This window comes from Marmota flaviventris, chromosome 3 (genome assembly GCF_047511675.1).
Source record: "Marmota flaviventris isolate mMarFla1 chromosome 3, mMarFla1.hap1, whole genome shotgun sequence".
Taxonomy (NCBI): Eukaryota; Metazoa; Chordata; class Mammalia; order Rodentia; family Sciuridae; genus Marmota; species Marmota flaviventris.
In genome coordinates this window covers 159,227,520-159,248,371 of record NC_092500.1, presented here as the reverse complement: position 1 = coordinate 159,248,371, position 20,852 = coordinate 159,227,520, and the positions used below count along the sequence as shown (strand labels likewise).

Sequence of the window (20,852 nt, the reverse complement as noted above, 5' to 3'; positions counted from 1 at the left end):
TATTTTCTCACAGTTCTGGAGATCAGAAATTGCCTATAGGGTTGGTGTTTGGGGGGGCGCTTCTTTTTTCCTGTTCCCCTTTTCTCTTTATGCATGTGTAAGGAAAGGATTGTAGTTTTTCTTACTCTTCTTATGAGGACACCAGCTCTATAGGATTAAAGCTCTACTCCTTCAAATTAATTTAACCTAAATTACCTCCCTACAAGTCTTAGCTCTATGTATAGTCACAAATACAGTCAATCCAAGAAATAAAATATTTTAGCAAAATGTTCTTTGTATGATTGGTGAACACTGTTTTAATTTCAGAGAAGAGATTATCTGCCATCGAGTTTTCCCCTTGTTTTTATCTATCAGTTTCACAGTTGTAGGTCTTACATTTGTCTTTAATTCATTTTTATTTTGAGTTGATTTTAGTATTTGGCATGAGAGAAGGGTCCACTTTCATTCCCCTGCATGTGGATATCTGGTTTCCCCAACAACATTTATTGACGAGATCATACTTTCCCCATTTTGTGTCTGCAGCACCTGCATCAAAGCTCAGTTTGCTGTAAATTAGTGGATTTATTTCTGAGCTCCCAATTCTGTTCCATTGATCCTTGTGTCTGTTTTTGTGCCAATACCATGCTATTCTGAATGCTACAGCTTTGGGGTGTGTGTTGAAGCCAAGTAGTGCAATGTCTCCAACTTTGTTGTTCTTACTCAAATTGCTTTGGGTATTTGGGGTCTCTTCTGATTCCATACAATTTTTAGAATTGTTTTCTCTAATTTGTGTGAAGATTGTTATTTGATAGAGAGAATTTTTTGAATATGTAGATTGCTTTGGCTAACATGGATATTTTAACAATATTAACTTTCATTCCATGAACATGGGATATCTTTTCATTTATTGGTATCTTCTTCAATTTCTTTCAGCAGTGTTTTATAATTTTCAGTATAGACATCTTTCACCTTCTTGGTTAAATTTATTCCCAAGTGTTGTATTTGTAGCTATTGTAAATAAGATAATTTCCTGTTAGTATGTATAAAAATGCTCTTGATACTTATATATTGATTTTTGTACACTAAAATTCCAGAGAATTAATTAGCCTAACAGTTTGAGTCTTTAGAGTTTTCTTTGTTTATTTTTGTTTTGTTTTGTTTTAATATAAGACCACATCATCTGCAAACAGGGACAGTTTCACTTCTTTCTTTGTTATATGTATGCCTTTTATTTCTTTCTCATATTTTATCACTCTGGCTAGGGCCTCCAGTATTATAGTGAGAAGAGGTGGCAAAAGTGGCATCTGCGTCTTATCTCAGATCTTACAGGAAAAGTTTCTAATTTTTTTCTCCTGAGTATTATGCTGGCTATGGGTTTATCATATATGACTTTTATTTATTGATATAGATTTCTTCTGTAATATTTTGTTGAGTTTCATTACGAAAACTGTGAAATTTTGTTAAATGTTTTCTATGTATCTATTGAAATAATCATCTGGTTTTTGTCCTTTATTATGTTAATGTGATGTATGACAACTATTATATGCATATATTGCAGTATCCCTGCATTATTGGGGGATGAATTCTACTTGATCATGGTCAATGATCTTTTTAATTTGTTGAATTATATTACTAGTATTTTATTGAGAATTCTTAACATCTATGTTTATCAGGATTATTAGCCTTTTGCATAGCCTTATGAATATGAAATTCAGTCTTAACAAATGAAAATGTTGCTAATGCTCCCTTTTCAGAAAGATTCTTATTTAGAGGGTCATGTAGAAAAATGTAACAACATTTGTAGACTATACAATCTGTGTTGCAACAACTTAATATTGATGTTTTAGTGTGAAAACAACCACGGAAAATATATAAAGAATGTATTCTCTTGTTTACCAATAAAGATTATCTTAAAACAGACTGTAGGTCAGATTTGTTCCATAGGGATATAGCTTGTGTTCCCCAGAGTTAAGAATTAAAGAAAGTCAGGAAAAAGAATTTGTAATCAGACTGATAAGTGTTTGTGTTAACTTTCTCTGAAAAAAAAATTACATGAACTGGGAGGATAAAAACATTTAGTCTTTATGCTCTGTGGAAGGCAGAATAATGACTCCCCAAAGATGTCCATGTTCTAATTCCCAGAACCTTTCATGGCAAATGGGACTTTGTAGATGTGATGAAGTTAAGGATCTCAAATGGGGAGGTCATCTGGATACAGGGTCTTTATAAGAAGGAGGTTGGATATCAGAGAGTAGAGAAGATGCTACATTACAGATTTTGAAGCTGGAGCAAGGGGGTATGAGCTAAGAAAGACAGACCTCTCTAAAGGCTGAAAAATTGGGGGAAACTAATTGTCACCCAGGATTTCTAGAAAGAAAGGCCTTTCTACCCATTTTAGACTACTGACCTCCAAGATAGTAGGAGAATATATCTATGCCATTCTAAGTCATTAAGTTTGTGGTAATTGACTGCAGCAGTGACAGGAAATATATATAATAATCCTGAATGTAATGCGTGTGTTTATGTATTCAGTCATAAAATGATAACTACATGATAATTTTTCAGTACGATCAAAAGTAGTTAATCAAAAGATGGCTGAAAAAAATTCTTCCTACTATAAAAGAAATAAAGTTCTGAATGAATAAGAACAACAATCTATATATTCCTGGATTTATCCTATCTTGATTTTTGAGAGATTCAAACAATCTTTTAAGTTTTTGGCAACTTTTTTAATATTTTAAACTAATCTTCATTAAAAATGAAAACAAAAACAAAGTTTTAGGCTAGGATCATCTGGCAATAGACTAATGTGCTTGTGTAGTTTTATGTGATTTATCATATCTTAGAGTTTTGCTAAGTAACATACACTTGCAATGTACAGTTTCATATATGGAATATTTAAAAAGCAAGACATCTACAACTCTCATATAACTCTCTACTATAAATCCATAAGAAGTATATTTAATCATAGTTATAGAAGATTTGTGGAAAATAACGGGGGCTTTTTGAATCAGAAGATTGGGGTTTATATTCCAGTCTGCTGTTTTTTCCAGTGGCCTCTAATCCTTCAAATATCTTGTGGGAAACCAAATGACAGTTCTTACCGAAAAACAGGAAAAGGTGAAAGATGTCTGGTACTAAGAGCTCTAGAGCTTATCTCGCCACTGCTCAAATTGCATCATATCTTTAATTCTCTGAGTTTAAATGTTCAATCTAGGTAAATTTTATTTCTGCATTATATGCAATCATTTTATTATCTCTACCTTTGTGAATATATTAATTATTCTTCATGGCCTCTTCCTTTAACTAATGCCTGGATTTTCAATAAAAGAATCTTTACAGATGCTCATATGACCAGAGAGCATATGGAAGCTTGACCAGTGGCCATCCAGGTAGATTAGGCATGCATGGGTGTTCCAGAAAGAGAGTTATTATTTCCATAGCCTATAATAAAAGTTGGATTTTATTTTATTTTTGAATTGGACTCTTAACCTCTTAGTTTGCCTTATGGGAAATACATTAGAATTTCTGACTAGAGCTCATCATTATCTGCTGTGTTTAACCCTGAAACCCTAATTAGTAACCCTAAAATCATGGAAATATAATGATGGAATGCATGTGCTTTAAAATTTTGATGCCAAAATGCTTATGAAGTCTTAATTTGAATGCTTAAGAATAGAATACTTAAGTAAATAATGGCAGGGAGGAGATGTTTTGTCAGAAGTCAGAATTCCTTACAGCTATATACATTCAACCTTGTGGGCTATACTGTCCCCATTGTTACCTGAAGGACCTTTTGGGAATCTGAGTGTCTTCTGAACTAGGTCTCCTCCTGGTAGCTGGAAAATTTCAAATTCTATAACATTTAGAGATTCATAGTTCATCATGTGTCACAAAATAAGGTTAATAAACTGTGTGTCAAACATTATCATTGTGGACTCCAAAATAATACAGTTTCCCAAGGGCTCCTGAAAATACTTTTCTGTGGCCTAGAGGTATTTTTTTAATTAAGGTGAAGTCATTATATATGGAGGACTCTGTATGTGGGTGTTTCTGTGGCATAGGACCAGATTTATGAGACATCAGCATGTGAGTTAGGCAAGCCTCTGATTGTGTGTGGTGGCATTTTAGGTCAGGCTGACTTCTGGAAAAGGAGCACACAAATCTTTGCACTTGACAGAACAAGCTGCTACCTATCCCAAGAGGAAAATTCACTAATACGTTAATGAATAAGCATTGTTTGTATCACTTGAGCATATGTCAGCTATGGAATCTTTGGCTAATTTAACTCTTGTAGACTCAATCTGATTCCATTAGTAATTTGATAGGAAGCTGCAGCCATTTGGCTCCAGACCAGGTGTCAGTATGGCCCACAGCCCATCTCAATGCCACCTTGTGTGGTGTTGCTCCATTATTTTAAACAGATGTTGTTATTTACTCCAGACATCCTGCATTTCATTAGAGAGTGAAATAGTTGCTTATTCATCTCATTCACTTAGTTTCCAATGGCCCAGCGAATGGGTTGAACATGTGTGGTCTGCAAATGCAGAGGCACATTTAGTAAACTATTTATGGGATTATACTTTAGAACAGCATTATCCCCATCCTTCTTAGAATGTTCTTGTCTGTATAGTAGGTTGCCATGTTCTTTCTATAACATGTTCTTTTCTATCACTAAATAAGGTTAAGAAATCATGTATCATACATTATTATTGTGGACTCATTATTTTCTCCTACTCCCTAGTTAATATTACATGCTTCTTTCATTACTTCCCCTACTCCTCTAAAGTCAGATGGGACAGTAGGTGGTATGATGTGATGTGGCATAAATCAGCACTGAGAGTCAATTGTTATGACTGTCTTCAATAGACTGAAAATAGGACCACAACACAAAATTTCATTAAATAAATCAAAACAATACAACAATCAAAAGAGATGATTACTCAACATGCAATGATTTTCAGATACTGTTGTTTTCCTGAAACAATGTTTTATCCTCTTAAATGACATTATTCTTTTAATTCAGAGACTTGGTTTCATATGTAATAAAGAATTAAATGGGTGCAGTTGAGTCAATTTTCTCAAAGTGGTTTCTTACTACTTTTAAATTGACACCACATTCTGGTAAGCCAGGTGTATTAGTGCATGCCTGTAATCCCAATGATTCACGAGGCTAAGGCAGGAGGACCCCAAGTTTGAGGCCATTCTCAGCAATTTTACAAGACCCTGTTTCAGAATAAAAAGAAAAAAAAAAGCTGGGGATATGGCCCCTAGCTTTATTCTTTAGTATATTTTTAAAAATGTGGTAACTGGAACTGATTGAGTACCCTCTTATGAGAAACAGAAAACCAGAAAGTTTGGTTGGCCACGTCTACAACATTTTCCTACAAAGTTTTCTATAAACATAAGATGGGTGGAGAAGTAATTGACTGACATACTGCTCGAGACATCCAGACATCCATTCATGATCTTCTGCAGCCCCTGTCCAGTGTCTACTGTACTCCAGTCTAACAGATTGAAGAAATTGGAGATTACAGGAATTGGAGATTATTAATTCATTAATAAACTCCAGTCTAACAGACTGGAGAAATTGGAGATTACAGAAATTGAAGATTATTAATAAATTAATAAAATGAACTCCTTCAGGGATCACCTGCTTTGCATATTGTGCTTCAGGGTAATGAACACTGCTGCAGTTTTCTTACTTACTGTTTTACTTGTTAGTTTTTTGTTTCCAGTGAGAATCTTTGTGTTACATTCAATCTTTTTTTGCTCTCTCCAGTCCTTTTGGTGAAATGAACTGAGCATTCCTTTTTGCCCATAATAAATTACATCTAATAATGACTTCTAATGTTTATTGGCTACCACAGGTTTATTTATACTTTTCAAGTTGAATTCATAAAAGAGATCAGTCCTCTTCCTTTCCTTTGCTCGCTTCTTTAAGCAACCTCATTACTTTCTCCTACTCCCTAGTTAACACCAAATGCTTCTTTCATTACTTCCCTTACTCCTCCAAAGTCAGATGTGACAGGTGGTATGATGTGATGTGAAATAAATCAACGCTGAGAGCCAATTGTTTTGACTATCATCCATTAGACTTAAAATAGGACCACTACACAAAATTTCATTAAGTAAAACATATTTCAAAAGTTTGTTGTTCGAATATTGTATTTGGTAATTATAGCAAAATTAATAAAGTTAGAAGCATATTTTGTATTTCTTTGTTTTATTTTCTTCATATTTTTTAGCTTTGCTTTATAGACTTAAGCAAGAATGATGGTTTACTTATTCACTATATGATGTTTTTTCGCCAGGGAAAGAAACAAGCCTTAATTGGCATCAGTAAATAACCTGTAATTCCTGAAGTTAAATGAATAGCTTGGGCAATTTTATTTTTAATCCATCTCAAGTAAACTTTGCTTGACGATTTCTAATGTATTGTATATATGTATTTAGTGAATTTTAATTTTAAATTTGCTAAAACTCACACATAAATATCACTGCATGGAAAAATAAGAATTTGTAAATCATACAAGTAATAGCAAAGCATACCAAACTTTCTAGCATACCAGATAATAAAATAAATATGCCATCTACCTGAAAAGTGAATTAAATTTATTCTAGCCTTATAGAAACATTAGTGTTTTTTAATACTATGGTTTGTAAGATCTAAATAAGAAATATATAGTAAAAATTCCCTTTGTTTTAGTTATTCTATCAAGATTTATTGCATTAAAATTTTGTGAAAAGGTAACAGTTATGGGACTTTCTTATGGGCTTACATGTCCAAAGGTAGGATAATGTTCACAAGCTTACAATCATCAAAACCAGAAGTGATCAATGTTTTAACACAATTGCATAAAATTTTCTGATGTATCCTTTGGATTAAATTTAGCATAAAATACCACTTTGTTATTATAAACTGTTTCAATTCTGTGTAGATGAAGATTTATTTATAATTGTAGAATTATTTGCAATACTTGCAAAATAGAATTTCACATTGTATTATTCAGCTTTCCATTACTATAAAAATGATCAAGAGAGTCAACCTGTAAAGAAACAATGCTTATTTAAACTCAGTTTTAGAGTCTCTGGTCAATTTTAGAGTCTCTGTTGCTTTTGTGCATATGGTAAGGTGACACACCATGGGCAGCAGTAGACAGTAGAGTAAAACCAATCACCCCATAGCCAACTAATAAGAGTGAGAGGAGGCTAAGTTCCTACAATCTACTCTTAGGGAAGGTCTCCAAGTGAACCTAACACCTCCCACAAGGCCCAGTCTCTAAAGGTTCCAATAGTTCCCAATAGTGCTACACTAAGGGCTAAACCTTTAATACATGGTTGTTCCTTTGAACATTCAAGATCCAAACTCTCATACACAGTTATATTATTGGACTCATTATACTCTTTCCTAGAGATTACATATTCTATTGATTTCATAGTCCTTTGAATAATATGCTTTATGGATTGACTCATTTGTATGCCCTGAACATATTTTATTCATATGTATTTTAGTTCCAAAGACAAGAACTCAGTTTGAGTGATTTGTGGTTTTATAATTTTTTTTTCTTTCTTTTTTAAATAGGCCTTTAGTGAGTTTGAGATTGAACAGCATCAAGAATGTGCTTATGATCACTTAGAAGTATTTGATGGAGAAACAGAAAAGTCCCCAATTCTTGGACGACTATGTGGCAACAAGATACCAGATCCCCTTGTGGCTACTGGAAATAAAATGTTTGTTCGGTTTATTTCTGATGCATCTGTTCAAAGAAAAGGCTTTCAAGCAACACATTCTACAGGTCAGCAAATTAGGGTTGTGCTTCTCTTGTCTGACAAAGACCCAGGTTTCTTTTCTGGTGAATATGTGTATTTCATTAATAGGACTGTAAATGAATCTCCAAGCAGAGCACAGAAAAATCTCAAAGTACTATGTGAATTTTTTTGCAAGAATCACTCAGTACCCTACTTAAATATCTTAGAAGAAAAAAATGTTTAGTTTGATTTTTGATTAATATAGTACAGTAAAGTAGAACTAACTCTAAATATTTGTATAATGAACTTCATGTTAAATTTAGTAATTTGACTTATGTGTTACTGCTAACAGAAATCTGTAGCTTGGTATTGAAAACTCATACAGTGTCTAATAACACACCAGTTTAGCTACTTTTGTATTAATATGTTTTTGTAAATAAGTATGGGATTATCTATGTTTAATGAAGTCCATTTTTTTCTTTTATTTGTTACACAACATGATTTCCTCCCTAATTCTAAACTCATAATTTGAGTTTCAGAGATTGAATTTCAACTATATTTTTCTTAAGAGAAAAATAGAAATTTGAGGCAAAAGTTTATAATAAAATTGCTTGTGGTATGAATACAATTTAATTATATGTTTCAGAAGTTGTCTAGGGAATATCCTTTATTTTCATTCAGTTTGACAAAAAGATTTTTTTAAAAATTGTAGCTATTTCCTGAAGTCATTTAGCTTATAGTGACACCTAGTGGCATTGACAATGCACAAACAATTGACACATTTCCAGAAGAGACTTTGTATAAAACAATTAATAATATACAAATATTAATAATATAAAATAATAATATGCTGTGAAATAATTTCAATGAAATTATTTTCTATTTTCTTTGTTTCTCTTTGATTTAGAGATTTGTTTTCATTGTCTGATATTATTGTCTGTTTTAGTCTATTTTATTGTGAGCACTACATTTATGTTGAAGTCTATGAGAAAGTAAATATCATTTATGCTGATATTATTGGACCTCTACAAATAATACAAATTAATTATTTCTCATGTATTAATATAAATATGGTTTGAGAAAAATCTCTTATGAACTGTGGCAATTTCATATTAAGGATTTTCCATCTATTTGACATTTTTGTTTAAACATATTTCTGATGACTTATTTAATACTCGTTAACAAGCATAGTTTTTAAAAGGTTTGAATCCTATTATTTTATCAATATTGGAGGGGGCGTACTGGGGATTGAACTCAGGGGCACTCGACCACTGAGCCACATCCCCAACCCTATTTTATATTTTATTTAGAGACAGGATCTCACTGAGTGGCTTAATACCTCGCTTTTGGCTTTTAATGAGGCTGGCTTTGAACTCACTATCTGAGTAGCTGGGATTAAAGGCATGTGCCTCTGTGCTTGGCTCATCAGTATTTTTGAAAACATAAAGTTCATGCCATTTTAAAAAAAATCCTGCCCATCAGTTTCTATGAATATAGTATAAAATATGCTGTCAAAAATTATTGAAATAACTAATGATAAAGAAATTCAAAATTGCCTGTTTATAAACATTTCTTTTTTCAATTTTATAAAATCTTACTTTTACAGTTTTTCCTTTTATCCTTTATAAATTGGGAGGATTGACCTTAAATTATGTTCCAGTGTGTTGATACCTTTGGGTCCTGGTCAAAGTATGACTTACCTGGCAGGGAACTTTGGAAAAGGTCATTTCTTTGAATCTCAGTTTCATCATCTGTGAAATAATAATCTAAAGATTTTTTACAGCTGTAAAATTCCATGACTATTATTATTTTTCTATGAAGAAACTCAAAAGTTGCATGATTAATTATATTTTGTTATTTTTTAAGTTTTCTTCTCATTTAGCTAGCTATCTTAGAATTTTCTGGGTGCTGTATACATGCCAAATATTCTGATTATACTGTCTGATGCTTACATCTTCCAAGTTTACTTATTTTGTAATCTTTCAACAATGTTTTTTTATTTTTTTTTGGCCTTTGCTTTGACTAGACAATGTGCCATGTTCATATTTTATAGGAAAAAATCAGAAATCTGTGGTAAGGACAATATAAGAAATTCCTTTCTGTGGACAGCTTGTAGTCTAAATTGAGTTTCTGGGTTTCTGTTTAAGTTTTTGCTGACAAGACAGCCCAGTCCAGTACCATATCTGTCAACTTTTGCTTCATGTGTAAAGCATTTTTGCATTATGTCCTGCCTTCTAGAATACATGTAACTGCTATAGACAAGTCCTCAAGTATACACTTTAATTTACTTAAACTTCTGTGTACAATTTCAATTTGATCTGCAATAAAAACTTCTAATACTGTAACTTTTAAAACCAGGCGATTAGAAATATTGCTCTAACATAGCTTTGTGGCTACTTTTTCATAAGTTATACTACCCAAGTCCATGAAAAATGAACTTTATTGGTGAGAGTTGTTGTTTCCTCTGACAGTTGGTTCAGATTTTCAGTCCAAGTTTGTTTTAATCAGGTAACGACTGGTATTATTCCAGCCTAAATCAAACTAACTGAAAGAAACAAATTTTGAAGTAAGAAATACTCTTCTCTCAGAGGGGAGAAACTTGGAGAGAAAATGTAGTTTTTGTAGTATAAAGCATCATATTATTTGTCAATGACATTTAAAAATCCAATAATGTATGATTATGCTCCTTGGAAGTTATTTTGATCAAAATCAATTCAATTAGAATGCTCACTAAAAGCATTTGTAGGTCAAATTACAGCACCTCTTCTTTAATGTAATACTTTACCAGGAAATAAACACATCTTTCCAAATTAAAACGAAGCCCACCCCTTGGCTTCTCTTCCAGTTATCTTTCTTATTCAGCTCCAATTCCATTTCCCAGAACTTTGTGAAAGACTCTCTCTCTGGCAGCTCGTAAAGTACTTTCAAAGTATTGATTAAAAAAAAAATATTGCTGACATACTGAACAACTGGTTTTAGGTTTTTCTGACTTGATAAATGAATAGGGAAATTCGCCAAAAATTTGTTGACTCTATTTAAAAATCATCTTTTCAAGGGACCTGTTAAATGCTGTTGACCAGAGTTTGAATAGCCATGGGGACTCTTAAAAAAATAATAAATAAAACACTCAAGCAGTTGCCCTCAGGCTGCCTATCATAGACTTTCTCTCAGGACGTATTAAAATCACACATCTTGCGCACATAATGTTCACATATTCATCCTTCAAATGTTCATCATCTAGGCTAAATTCTCTCTCTCTTTTTATGGTAAGAACATTATTTTCAGATTTATTAGTATAGCAGTGATCTGTGGTATTGAGCACTGAAACAGATGAAAAGGGAACTTAGTGCAGCATTTAAAAATATCCTTAAGTGTAGTTTAAAGCATTTTTATTTTTTTATTTCCCCCAAGGCAGGCCAGTTTTCAGTCAAATGGAGTAATGACACCTTCCTGTGATTTTTAGGTTCATGAAGACTTGGGGAAACCTCTTTCCCCGTTTTGCTCCACTGCTTGCTTCCTTCTTGAGTTCTGTTCCAGGCTGGGGCTGGCAGAGGACTGCCTCTTTTGGATGCTTTTGTTTCCCTACCTTGTTTCTAGGAAGCAGGCACACACAAGCAAGGGCCTCCTCCACATCTCCTGGTGCTCCCTTCAGTTCTTCCTGGGCAGTTTAGTGAAAGCAGTGCAAATGCTAACCCTGCAAGACAAAAGAGACCTGTCAATTATACTGAACTTGGAGAATAGGTAGAAAATTTTTTGAAAACCTACAAATGAGATTACAAGCGGGTTGACGTATTTTCGTATTGAATTCAGAAATATTTTTCACAAATGGTTTTACTGGCCTGCAAAAATATAATTTTTCTTTTCTGATAGCAGATTAATCGTGTTTTGAATTGTTGGTCAATATTTGTGACTTTTCATTTCATACCTGAATCGATCTCAGTTTACAGATGATAGCATTTAAATGTTCTTACCAAAAAAAAAATAATGATGATGATGATAGCTTAAAATATCAATTACTTTTAACTGTGTGCCAGACACCATCCAAGCATTTACAAATATAAATCCACGCATACATGTGTGTACTATGTATGATCTCCATTTTAAAAGTGAAGTTGTGAGAGGATAGAGCTAGCTCAATAGTAGGACACACGCTTAGCATGTGCAAGGCCCTGGATTTGAATCCCAGTGCTAACCATATTTCAAAACAAAGAATAAAATTACAAATGAAGTTGTGGGACAAAGTAGGCCAAGTGTGGATTTGTATCTGGGCAGTTTGACTGTGGAAGTCTGTCACAGGAAGAGAATAATTATTTATGGAGTTCCTGGGATAAGAAAAACATTGTGTTGGAAAAGGGAGGATTCTTGGCTTCCAGTTTGCGAGACAGGGGACATGAAATCCCCAAAGTGATCAGAATTCCAACCTTCAGGAGTAGTTTCAAAGATGCCTTTCTTCGAGTGTATACATTTGTAACAATAGCACTATGTCAATAGATAGTGCAAGATGGGCCACTTATCATTTGCAAGACAGAGGCACAGTTAGACTGACTGTAGCCACCTTCCCCGACAGGCATGCTTGTGATTAGAAACCCAGTTGGAAGTTGTTTCAGAATTTATTCACAAGAAGGTCCCTGAAGGAGCAGTTGTCTGTGACAATGCCCTTCAGTGCATGTAAACCTGGCTGACTGGGTATTCATGCCTTAGAATTCAAAAATATATTGTTATTTAAAATCACCAAAGCACTATATAGGTAACCATACATATATAAAAATGGAAAATCCAAGTAAGAATTCATCTGCCCGATCCATCTTCACTAAGGACTATCTGGCCCAACTATGTGTTCTGGTACCCTGTGGTTTAGCTTCTCCAGATCCTCCCATATGGGATATTTCCTGGGTCTTCCCTAGTTTTATTACTGAAATTCCTACTTCCCAGGAACAACCCTTTTAGTCTTTGGAAACAGGAACAGACAGAAGGTCTTTCTTCTGACATTTTTCTGAGCCCGTTTTTTTCCTCCCTTCCCTTTCAGGTTGGTATGTGTCGGTGGGCACTGTGGCCTCCCATGGCCTCTGCTTAATCTCTAGTTATAAAGTTTGGGCTTCTAACTACTAAAGATTACTGAGAACATTTTTATAAACCTCTTACCTTCTAAAACAAGCTAAAAGTTTGTATGTTCACTGACTTATTTCTTTGATGTATTTTCCTCTTGTGTCAAAGTTAATAACTGGAAAATCATATGCTTATTAATATCTCTCTAAAAAAGAAGCCAAAAGGAGCATTTAAAATATTTCATTATAGCAAGCAAACCAACTGTAACTGAATTGGTTCTGGAATTTCAAAGATAAGTATAATTAATTATGCCTGTGTTTTTCTGGATCAAGTTAGATAAATATTTCTAACAGTAAAATAATATGGTGCTATATATGTTGTGTAGAATTTTTATTAATGCGCGCACACACACACGAATTTTATATATTCTGTTGAATTTTAGGTTATTTCTTATTTTAGATTCTGGGTTCTGACATTATTAAGGTTAAATTCAGGTTAAGACCCTGTTTGTTTGTTTGTTTGTTTTAACCATAAAAAGAGTTACTTGAGACTAAAAACTATTAGGTGTAATAACAACAACAGAATTATTGAGAGTTATTATGTGACAGGTAGTCTTTGAAAAGATTTTATGTATAAATCCTAAAAACACATTAACATTGGTGCCTTTATTATCATCTGTATTTTACCCTTGAGAAAACAGTGTCTCAGAGAAGGGACAAAACTGACCAGGTCACAGACTTTGTAGGTGTTGGAGCTGACATTCCAACTTAGGCAGCCTGTGCCCCCGTCTTTGTACTTAGGCTCTTGGGTTGTGGAAATTACATCTGATCCTGGAAATGGAAACAGAAGTTGGAGAATGTCAGAATACACTGAAGTTGAAATTGGACCTGTTGAAGCTCATTTTTCTAATCCCTTTTTCTTTCCTGGTAGAGTGTGGTGGACGATTGAAAGCAGAACCCAAACCCAGAGAGCTATACTCACACGCACAGTTTGGAGATAACAACTACCCAGGACAGGTGGACTGTGAGTGGTTGTTAGTGTCAGAACGAGGCTCTCGACTTGAATTGTCCTTCCAGACCTTTGAAGTGGAAGAAGAAGCTGACTGTGGCTATGACTATGTTGAGCTCTTTGATGGTCTCGATTCCACAGCAGTGGGACTTGGTCGATTCTGTGGATCTGGGGTAAGTACACCACCAAGGGGATACTGTAGACAAAACTAAAAAAGCCTATTAATTGATGATTGCTGTGTGTAATATTTACAATTTGCAATATTTGTGCAAAATTTTATATTATTAATGGCTTGAAGAAATATAATGAATGTGCCTCTTCCACCCTCCCACTTTTCCACTCCTGATGAATTTGCCTGATTATATTAGCCAAGCAGATGAATTTAGTAGTTATACTTTCTGGTTACTTCCATGTTCTAACTTTTTATTGTACAATAAGTATTTAAATACTCAATAATCTCAAAGCATGTTCTAGCTTTTTATTGGACAATAAGCATTTAAATAATAATCTAAATGCAGTAAGCTTAAATACATAAACTTGATTTCATCACCTTCCTCAATTAAAGCATTAACAGAAAGAATATGCACATCATTCTAATTGACATTCCCTTTTCAGCTGATATTCTTGGTGGGAGTGGCAGGGTCAGCTGCTGGTATGTTGGCTCAGTCTATGCTATAGGAATATTGTTCTTTTCACAGTGTCTCATGTACAAGTGCAGAGTGCCAGAAACAGGCTAGAAAAGGTCACCATGAGAAATGAGAACCAAAAAAATAAAGATTAAGGTTTTCTCAATGCTTCTTTCCTGGGATGCACTGAATTAATATTGAATAGTCTTCTGAATACATATTCTGTTGTGAAGATATTAGTCCCAATTTTTTGAATGTCTGCCAGTATGTATTGCCTAAATAATACTGTTGAACTTTTGCCCAAATAACAACTGAAATAAAGAAAAAAGAAATTTCTTGCTACTTAAATTATTAAAGCAAAAATTAATTGAAGATTTCAATTGTAGAGTGGCTTTGCCTCAGTAATTTGTGAAACAAATTTAACATCCCTTTACCTTTTCTGACCTCTCTTTTATATATATAAATTTTAAAAAAAACTTGCCTTAAGGGTTTGGGGGAGAAATACAAATCTAGAAAGGAAAGTAGAAACAGGCTCATGCAGGTTTGAAGCCCAGCTATAGCATTGACTAGCCTTTTGATGTCTAGCATAACATTGTCTTTTCTCAGTCTCAAGTTTCCTCATCTGTAAAAGGAAGCAGTCAATCATATTGATTTGTCAAGGTTGTTGGGAGGGTGGAATTATATGCCAAAGAAAAACATGCTCAAACATGCACTGCCATGAAGAAAAAGCAACTCATTCTGTTGTTGTTTTGTTTTCTTTCAGCCACCAGAAGAAATCTATTCAATTGGGGATGCCATTTTAATTCATTTTCACACGGATGACACAATCAACAAGAAAGGATTTTATGTAAGATACAAAAGCATAAGATATCCAGAAACCACACATACCAAAAAATAACACCAAAACCTCTGTCAGAACATAAAGGATTGTGCACGATGGAGAGAAGACATAGACATATATTTTTTAAAAAAACTGATGATATTAGCACAAATGTTTTTATATAATGAGTTTGAACAAAAGAAAACTATAAGGTCAGAATGATCTCTGTACTAGAAGACAAGCTTCCAGCCAATCCTGTTTAGCAACAGGAGGATATTTGAACTCCGTGCTTGATGTGCTGTTAAAGCTGGTTGAGGGGCATCTTGTGCTTCAAGGGAGACTCTACAAGCTTCTGTTCACAGCTTGAAACAGATGCCTCGCAATTCAGACAGTTCAATTCAGGGGCTGTGACTGTGCAAATGTTCTTTTTGACCATTTTTCAAGATTTGGGACTGATCTTGCAGGTCATAAACTGGAAAAACCTCTTCTTAGCATAATTGCTTTGACTTTGTATCACGGATACAATGTAAACCAGATCCATATGAGCTGATGTGAAATGGGAGTCTTTGAGGGTGGTTTGTACTTTAAGTGTGTATGTGTGTGTGTGTATGTGTGTGCGTCTGTCTGATGTTTGGAAACTGGAATATTTCAGCTTCATTATTTTCACTTGCAGGCCAGCTTAACCTCTTTGAAACACAAATGATCTTGAGACCACTTCATTTTCTTACATTTTGACTAGTGTAAGAGGTCAAGTAGTGTCAATTAAAGCCAATGCTGATCATCATTTATTTAATTACTGGAAATGCCCAGTTAATTGGTGAATTCAGTTCCTTCTGTGTAAGTGCTGCCTTTTCACACCAAATCCAAGAAGCCTGTGATGTCTTACGAACCTTATGAGAAAACTTCCCCCGGGGTGTGCACAGGATTCCTCTAGATGCCTGCCTGGATGGACCACACTCAAGTTACTACTGCTGCTATTGTCTGTTTTTCATTGTTGACCTATTATTGTTGTAGTTATTATTGTTGATATTGTCATGGTTAGTGTATTTAAAAAAAATAGATGAAGTGGAAATAGGCCTTGTGAGAATTGAAAACTCTATTTTTTTTCTCTCTGTCTCTCTCCCTCTCTCTTCCTGAAATTCAGTTTAAAAATGCAATGTTGGGGAAAAAAATGAATTCATTACTGAAAGATTTCCTATGGTGCTATTGCATAAACATTTTTTTAAAACACATTTTGACCTTTGAGCCAACCACCTGTAGACTATGAATGTCTCCCTGTGTCTGGCTGTTAGCATTTGAAGACTAAAGACTTGTTAAATATACCAAGAGTATATCATTGCCTGGGCAGCCCTTGTCCTGTGGAACAACTTCTTATAATGCCTTAGAATTCTTGCACATGATCAAACAGATCCTCCTAGAAACACAACTCTGAAATGTTGAACCTGATAGTGTATGTGAATCAGTAGCTCCGTGAGGAAAATCCATTTCTGTGATTGAGACATCGGACATAAATATGGTGACCTGCTTTTGTTGTAGAAAATGTAATTTTAGAATGAGTTTTCTGCTTTACAGCCATGTGTGTTTTTAATATTAATGTACGTATATGTGAGACTGTCTGAGTGAGTGAAGCCACAAGATGGTGAAAAAGTAATGGGATGGTTGAAAAGTTAAATTTATTGTGCCAAGTTCTGCTAGAATCCTGTTTGAAGTAGCACCGTTCTTAGGATTCATGGACAAATAATGGGAACTTCTAATTATTATCAACCCCATTAAAGAAAGACTCTTTCCTTTAGAGAACTCTATTTTGATGTTTTGGGATGTTGATGTAGATTGCTCTATGAAATAACTTTGTTTCTGTTACCTGTCCATGAATGTTCAGTGTTTAATAAAATTGGGTATATTTCTTTATTTTTACAGAATTAAACTATACACACAGACGTAGCTAATTTGTTCTTTCTCTCATTGTTGTCCTGAAAAGACGTTCCCCTACACAGAAATTGTAAAGTGTAAATACATTTTTTTTTTAAACGTCGTTTTGATCTCAATGACTGTTACTTTAGAAATGTGTAACTATTGCCTGCAATGTAGATGCGCCTCTGCGTGGAGCTGATTTATTCCAGTAACTTCCACTGTTTTTTCACTGATCTCCAATTAGCTAAGATACGCCAGGAATGGAGAAGAGAGAAGAAGGCATTCACAGCAGGAGAGTTCTGCACTACTCTGAGCCTGTGCTAGGCACATACACTAGCTCCTTCTAAACTTCATGCTTCCTGTTGAGGACTCTGGAAACATTCTCATTTTGTAGTCAGGACCTGAGGCACCAATACATTATGCCACTTCCCAGGGTCACAGTGTAAAGTTAGATGTAGAAACCCAGCTTGTCTGATATCAACATCTGTACCCAATGTAGTTGAATCAATCTCAATATATACAAATAGTAGGGTTTTTGAATGGTGAAACTTTTTCACATAAAGTAAATTTTAGGGGTGAATTAGAGTAACACTTTCAGGGTAAAGATATTGTTCCTTTTAGGAACAGCATGAAAAGTAGAATGTTAACTGTAGATATCGTTAAGAACCAGAGTTGATACTAAAAATTTAAAACAAACACACTGTAGTTTGAACCTTTTGTTAAAATGAATATATTAAATTATTTTACATGGCATGGTAGGGAAATTATAGCATTCTATTTTAAGAAATAGTCTGAATATTCCAATTGACATTAGGCCACAATGAGCTGTGCTCAACCCAATTGGGAAATTATAGAAGGTTTGTAGGAAGCATATTGTCATAACTTTAGACCTTCAGTGTGGATATTAATTTTATTGTATATTATGTCAGATATGAGTTTACTGCATATAATTTTTACCTTAATTCAACATTTGCCTTACGTGTGTTGTTAAGTGCAGACAGCTTCATTGTTAATAATTGTTAGACATTGTTCTAGGCATTTTATTAAATTAATATTGTAAATTATTATGAATCTCTAATCAGCATATTGGTTTTGCTTTATATTTGCAAAAGTTCTAACTCCTGTGCAATCCTCAGGACTATACACAGAACAAAAACAACAAAAATTCTGCTCAATATGATTTTATTAAGTTATTTTTAAAAGTTAATTTCAAAAATAAATATTACTTTTAAGGTGATCATAATAAAACAATTGCACAAAACAACTTTTGAAAGGCAATGGATGAGAAATAGTAGTTGTATTTCCAAAGTCCCCAAATATCCCATGTCTTCCTTGGTTGACTTTTTGCTATCTTGAGCTAATTTTAATGTGTCACAATATCAAATTTAAAGCTTGTTCAATTTTGTTGTTGAATATCCTAGACTCTCTTACTTGGTTTCTATTATTGCTACATTTTTGATGGTAAACTTCAAATATCAAATTTTGTTCAGTATAAGGAAAATCCCCCAAAGCATCAAAAGTAATTTTATTTTTTAATGGGTTAAAAGGTATTTTTTTAAAAAATCATTAAATTTCATCCATATTTATATTTAGTACAACAACCATGTGTGACATTAAAAGTAACTTACTTTTAAAGCAATTACCAAAATATTTGGAGACTTATTTAGTGTTATGGGAATAAGATTTGACTTTTGGAAAATCTTTGATATCACTTGTTAAATCTATCATGGGAGGTTGAAAACAGGGATAATAATTACATTCAAAAGCTTTATAAAATTTGAATTTTAATGCTTTCCATTTTACAAGAACAGACATGTAACATGAACATATCAACAAGAAAAATGCAATCTGTAAATGAAACTTTTTAATGCTTTAATTCAAAGCAAATGGTTTCCAATGACTATTTACCTTTTGGTCTTTTAGTGATATTGTTATAAAATTTAGAAATGTTGTCATTAGCTTAGGAAGCAAGTGATGGCAAAGCCAACTTTAATACAGTATGAAGTAGCATTCTTGTTTCCAAAAGTTCTTTTGACATATACTTTTCTCATTGTCCATCTTTTAACTTGCCAGTCTCTTACTTACTGAGCCTGAATTCATGCTGATTGTCTGACTTAGGTGCAACCTTGACATCATACTTCAGGGACCAACACAGGAAGAATTCTAAGCAGCTGTAGAGCCCTAAGCACATCTCACTATATATAACCTCTCTCTCATTCAATTTAAAAAAAAATGAATACAAAAAGCATCACTTTTAAAGACTTGCAAGTGAAAATATAATTGGAAATATATAAACCTTGTAGGATGATTATAATAGATAAATGACTATTACAAATAGTCTTTCCATATGTGTATTCCCATACAAATATGCTTTCCATATGTGTCCAAAGCTCTGTTAGTGTATTTTCCTGAAAAGCAAGTGTTGAAATTTAGTTAATGACAATAATTTCAATCAAAATATAAAAATGAAACTCTATTCCCTCATGACATTTTTATGGTAGAATCAGTTCATCTCAAAAATATTAGTGACACTGACAAAATAGTGTTGAAATTTTTTTAAAATTTTTGTATAATACGACAGAATGCATTACAATTCTTATTACACATATAGAGCACAATTTTTCATATATCTGGTTGTATACAAAGCATATTCACAACAATAAGTGTCTTCATACATATACTTTGGATAATAATGTCCATCACATCCCACCATCATTTCTAACCCATGTCCTCTCCCTTCCCCTTCCACCCCTCTGCCCTATCTAGAGTTTGTCTATTCCTCCCATGCTCCCACTGCCTACCCCACTATGAATCATCAGCCTCCTTATATCAGAGAAAACATTCGGCATTTGGATTTTTGGGATTGGCTAACTTAACTTAGCATTATCTTCTCTAACTCCATCCATTTACCTGCGAATGTCATGATTTTACTCTCTTTGATTGCTGAGTAATATTCCATTGTGTAAATATGCCACATTTTTTAATCCATTAATCTATTGAAGGGCACCTAGGTTGGTTCCACAGTTTAGCTATTGTGAATTGTGCTGCTATAAACATTGATGTGGCAGTGTCCCTGTAGTATGCTCTTTTTAAATCCTTTGGGTATAGACCCAGGAGAGGGATAGCTGGGTCAAATGGTGGTTCCATTCCCAATTTTCCAAGAAATCTCCATATTGCTTCCCGTATTGGCTGCACCAATTTGCAGTCCCACCAGCAGTATGAGTGTACCTTTTTCCCCACATCCTCAACAACACTTATTGTTGTTTGTATTCATAATAGCTGCCATTCTGATTGGAGTGAGATGAAATCTTAGATTAGTTTTGATTTGCATTTCCAATCAAAACTACTGTAAGATTTCATCTCATTCCAGTCAGAATGGCAGCTATTATGAATACAAACAACAGTAAGTGTTGAAAAATTTAAGGTATGTAAGGGGTTTATTTCAAAGAATGCCATTAAGATTATTTAAATAGGAAGATCATCCAGAAAGTACAAATAAAGTGAGAGGATCATAGATAATAAGCTTAAGTATATAAAACTACCCCAAAAAATTTAGTGGTGTACCCTAGATGACTAAAACTCAAAGTAAATTGCAGAAAAGCTTTCCACAGGGATCTAATGCATGTATCAAAAGTCATTTCATAGCATTGTGTATCTATTGTTTTAATTTCTTAGTATTCAAAAGTTCCCATAAGTTTTGTTATTTTCAA

General features: G+C 33.8%; 1 protein-coding gene across 1 annotated transcript in view; it reads left to right on the top strand.

The window, feature by feature from the left end:
* The window catches only part of Tll1 (tolloid like 1), a 202,924-nt gene extending 185,531 nt beyond the window's left edge, over positions 1 to 17,393 (top strand). The window contains exons 19-21 of the mRNA XM_027927052.2: positions 7,565 to 7,778; positions 13,708 to 13,958; positions 15,175 to 17,393. Coding sequence (XP_027782853.1) covers positions 7,565 to 7,778; positions 13,708 to 13,958; positions 15,175 to 15,309 — 600 coding nt within the window. The 3' untranslated portion in view covers positions 15,310 to 17,393. The remainder of the gene's footprint in view (positions 1 to 7,564; positions 7,779 to 13,707; positions 13,959 to 15,174) is intronic.
* Positions 17,394 to 20,852: the final 3,459 nt, after the last annotated feature.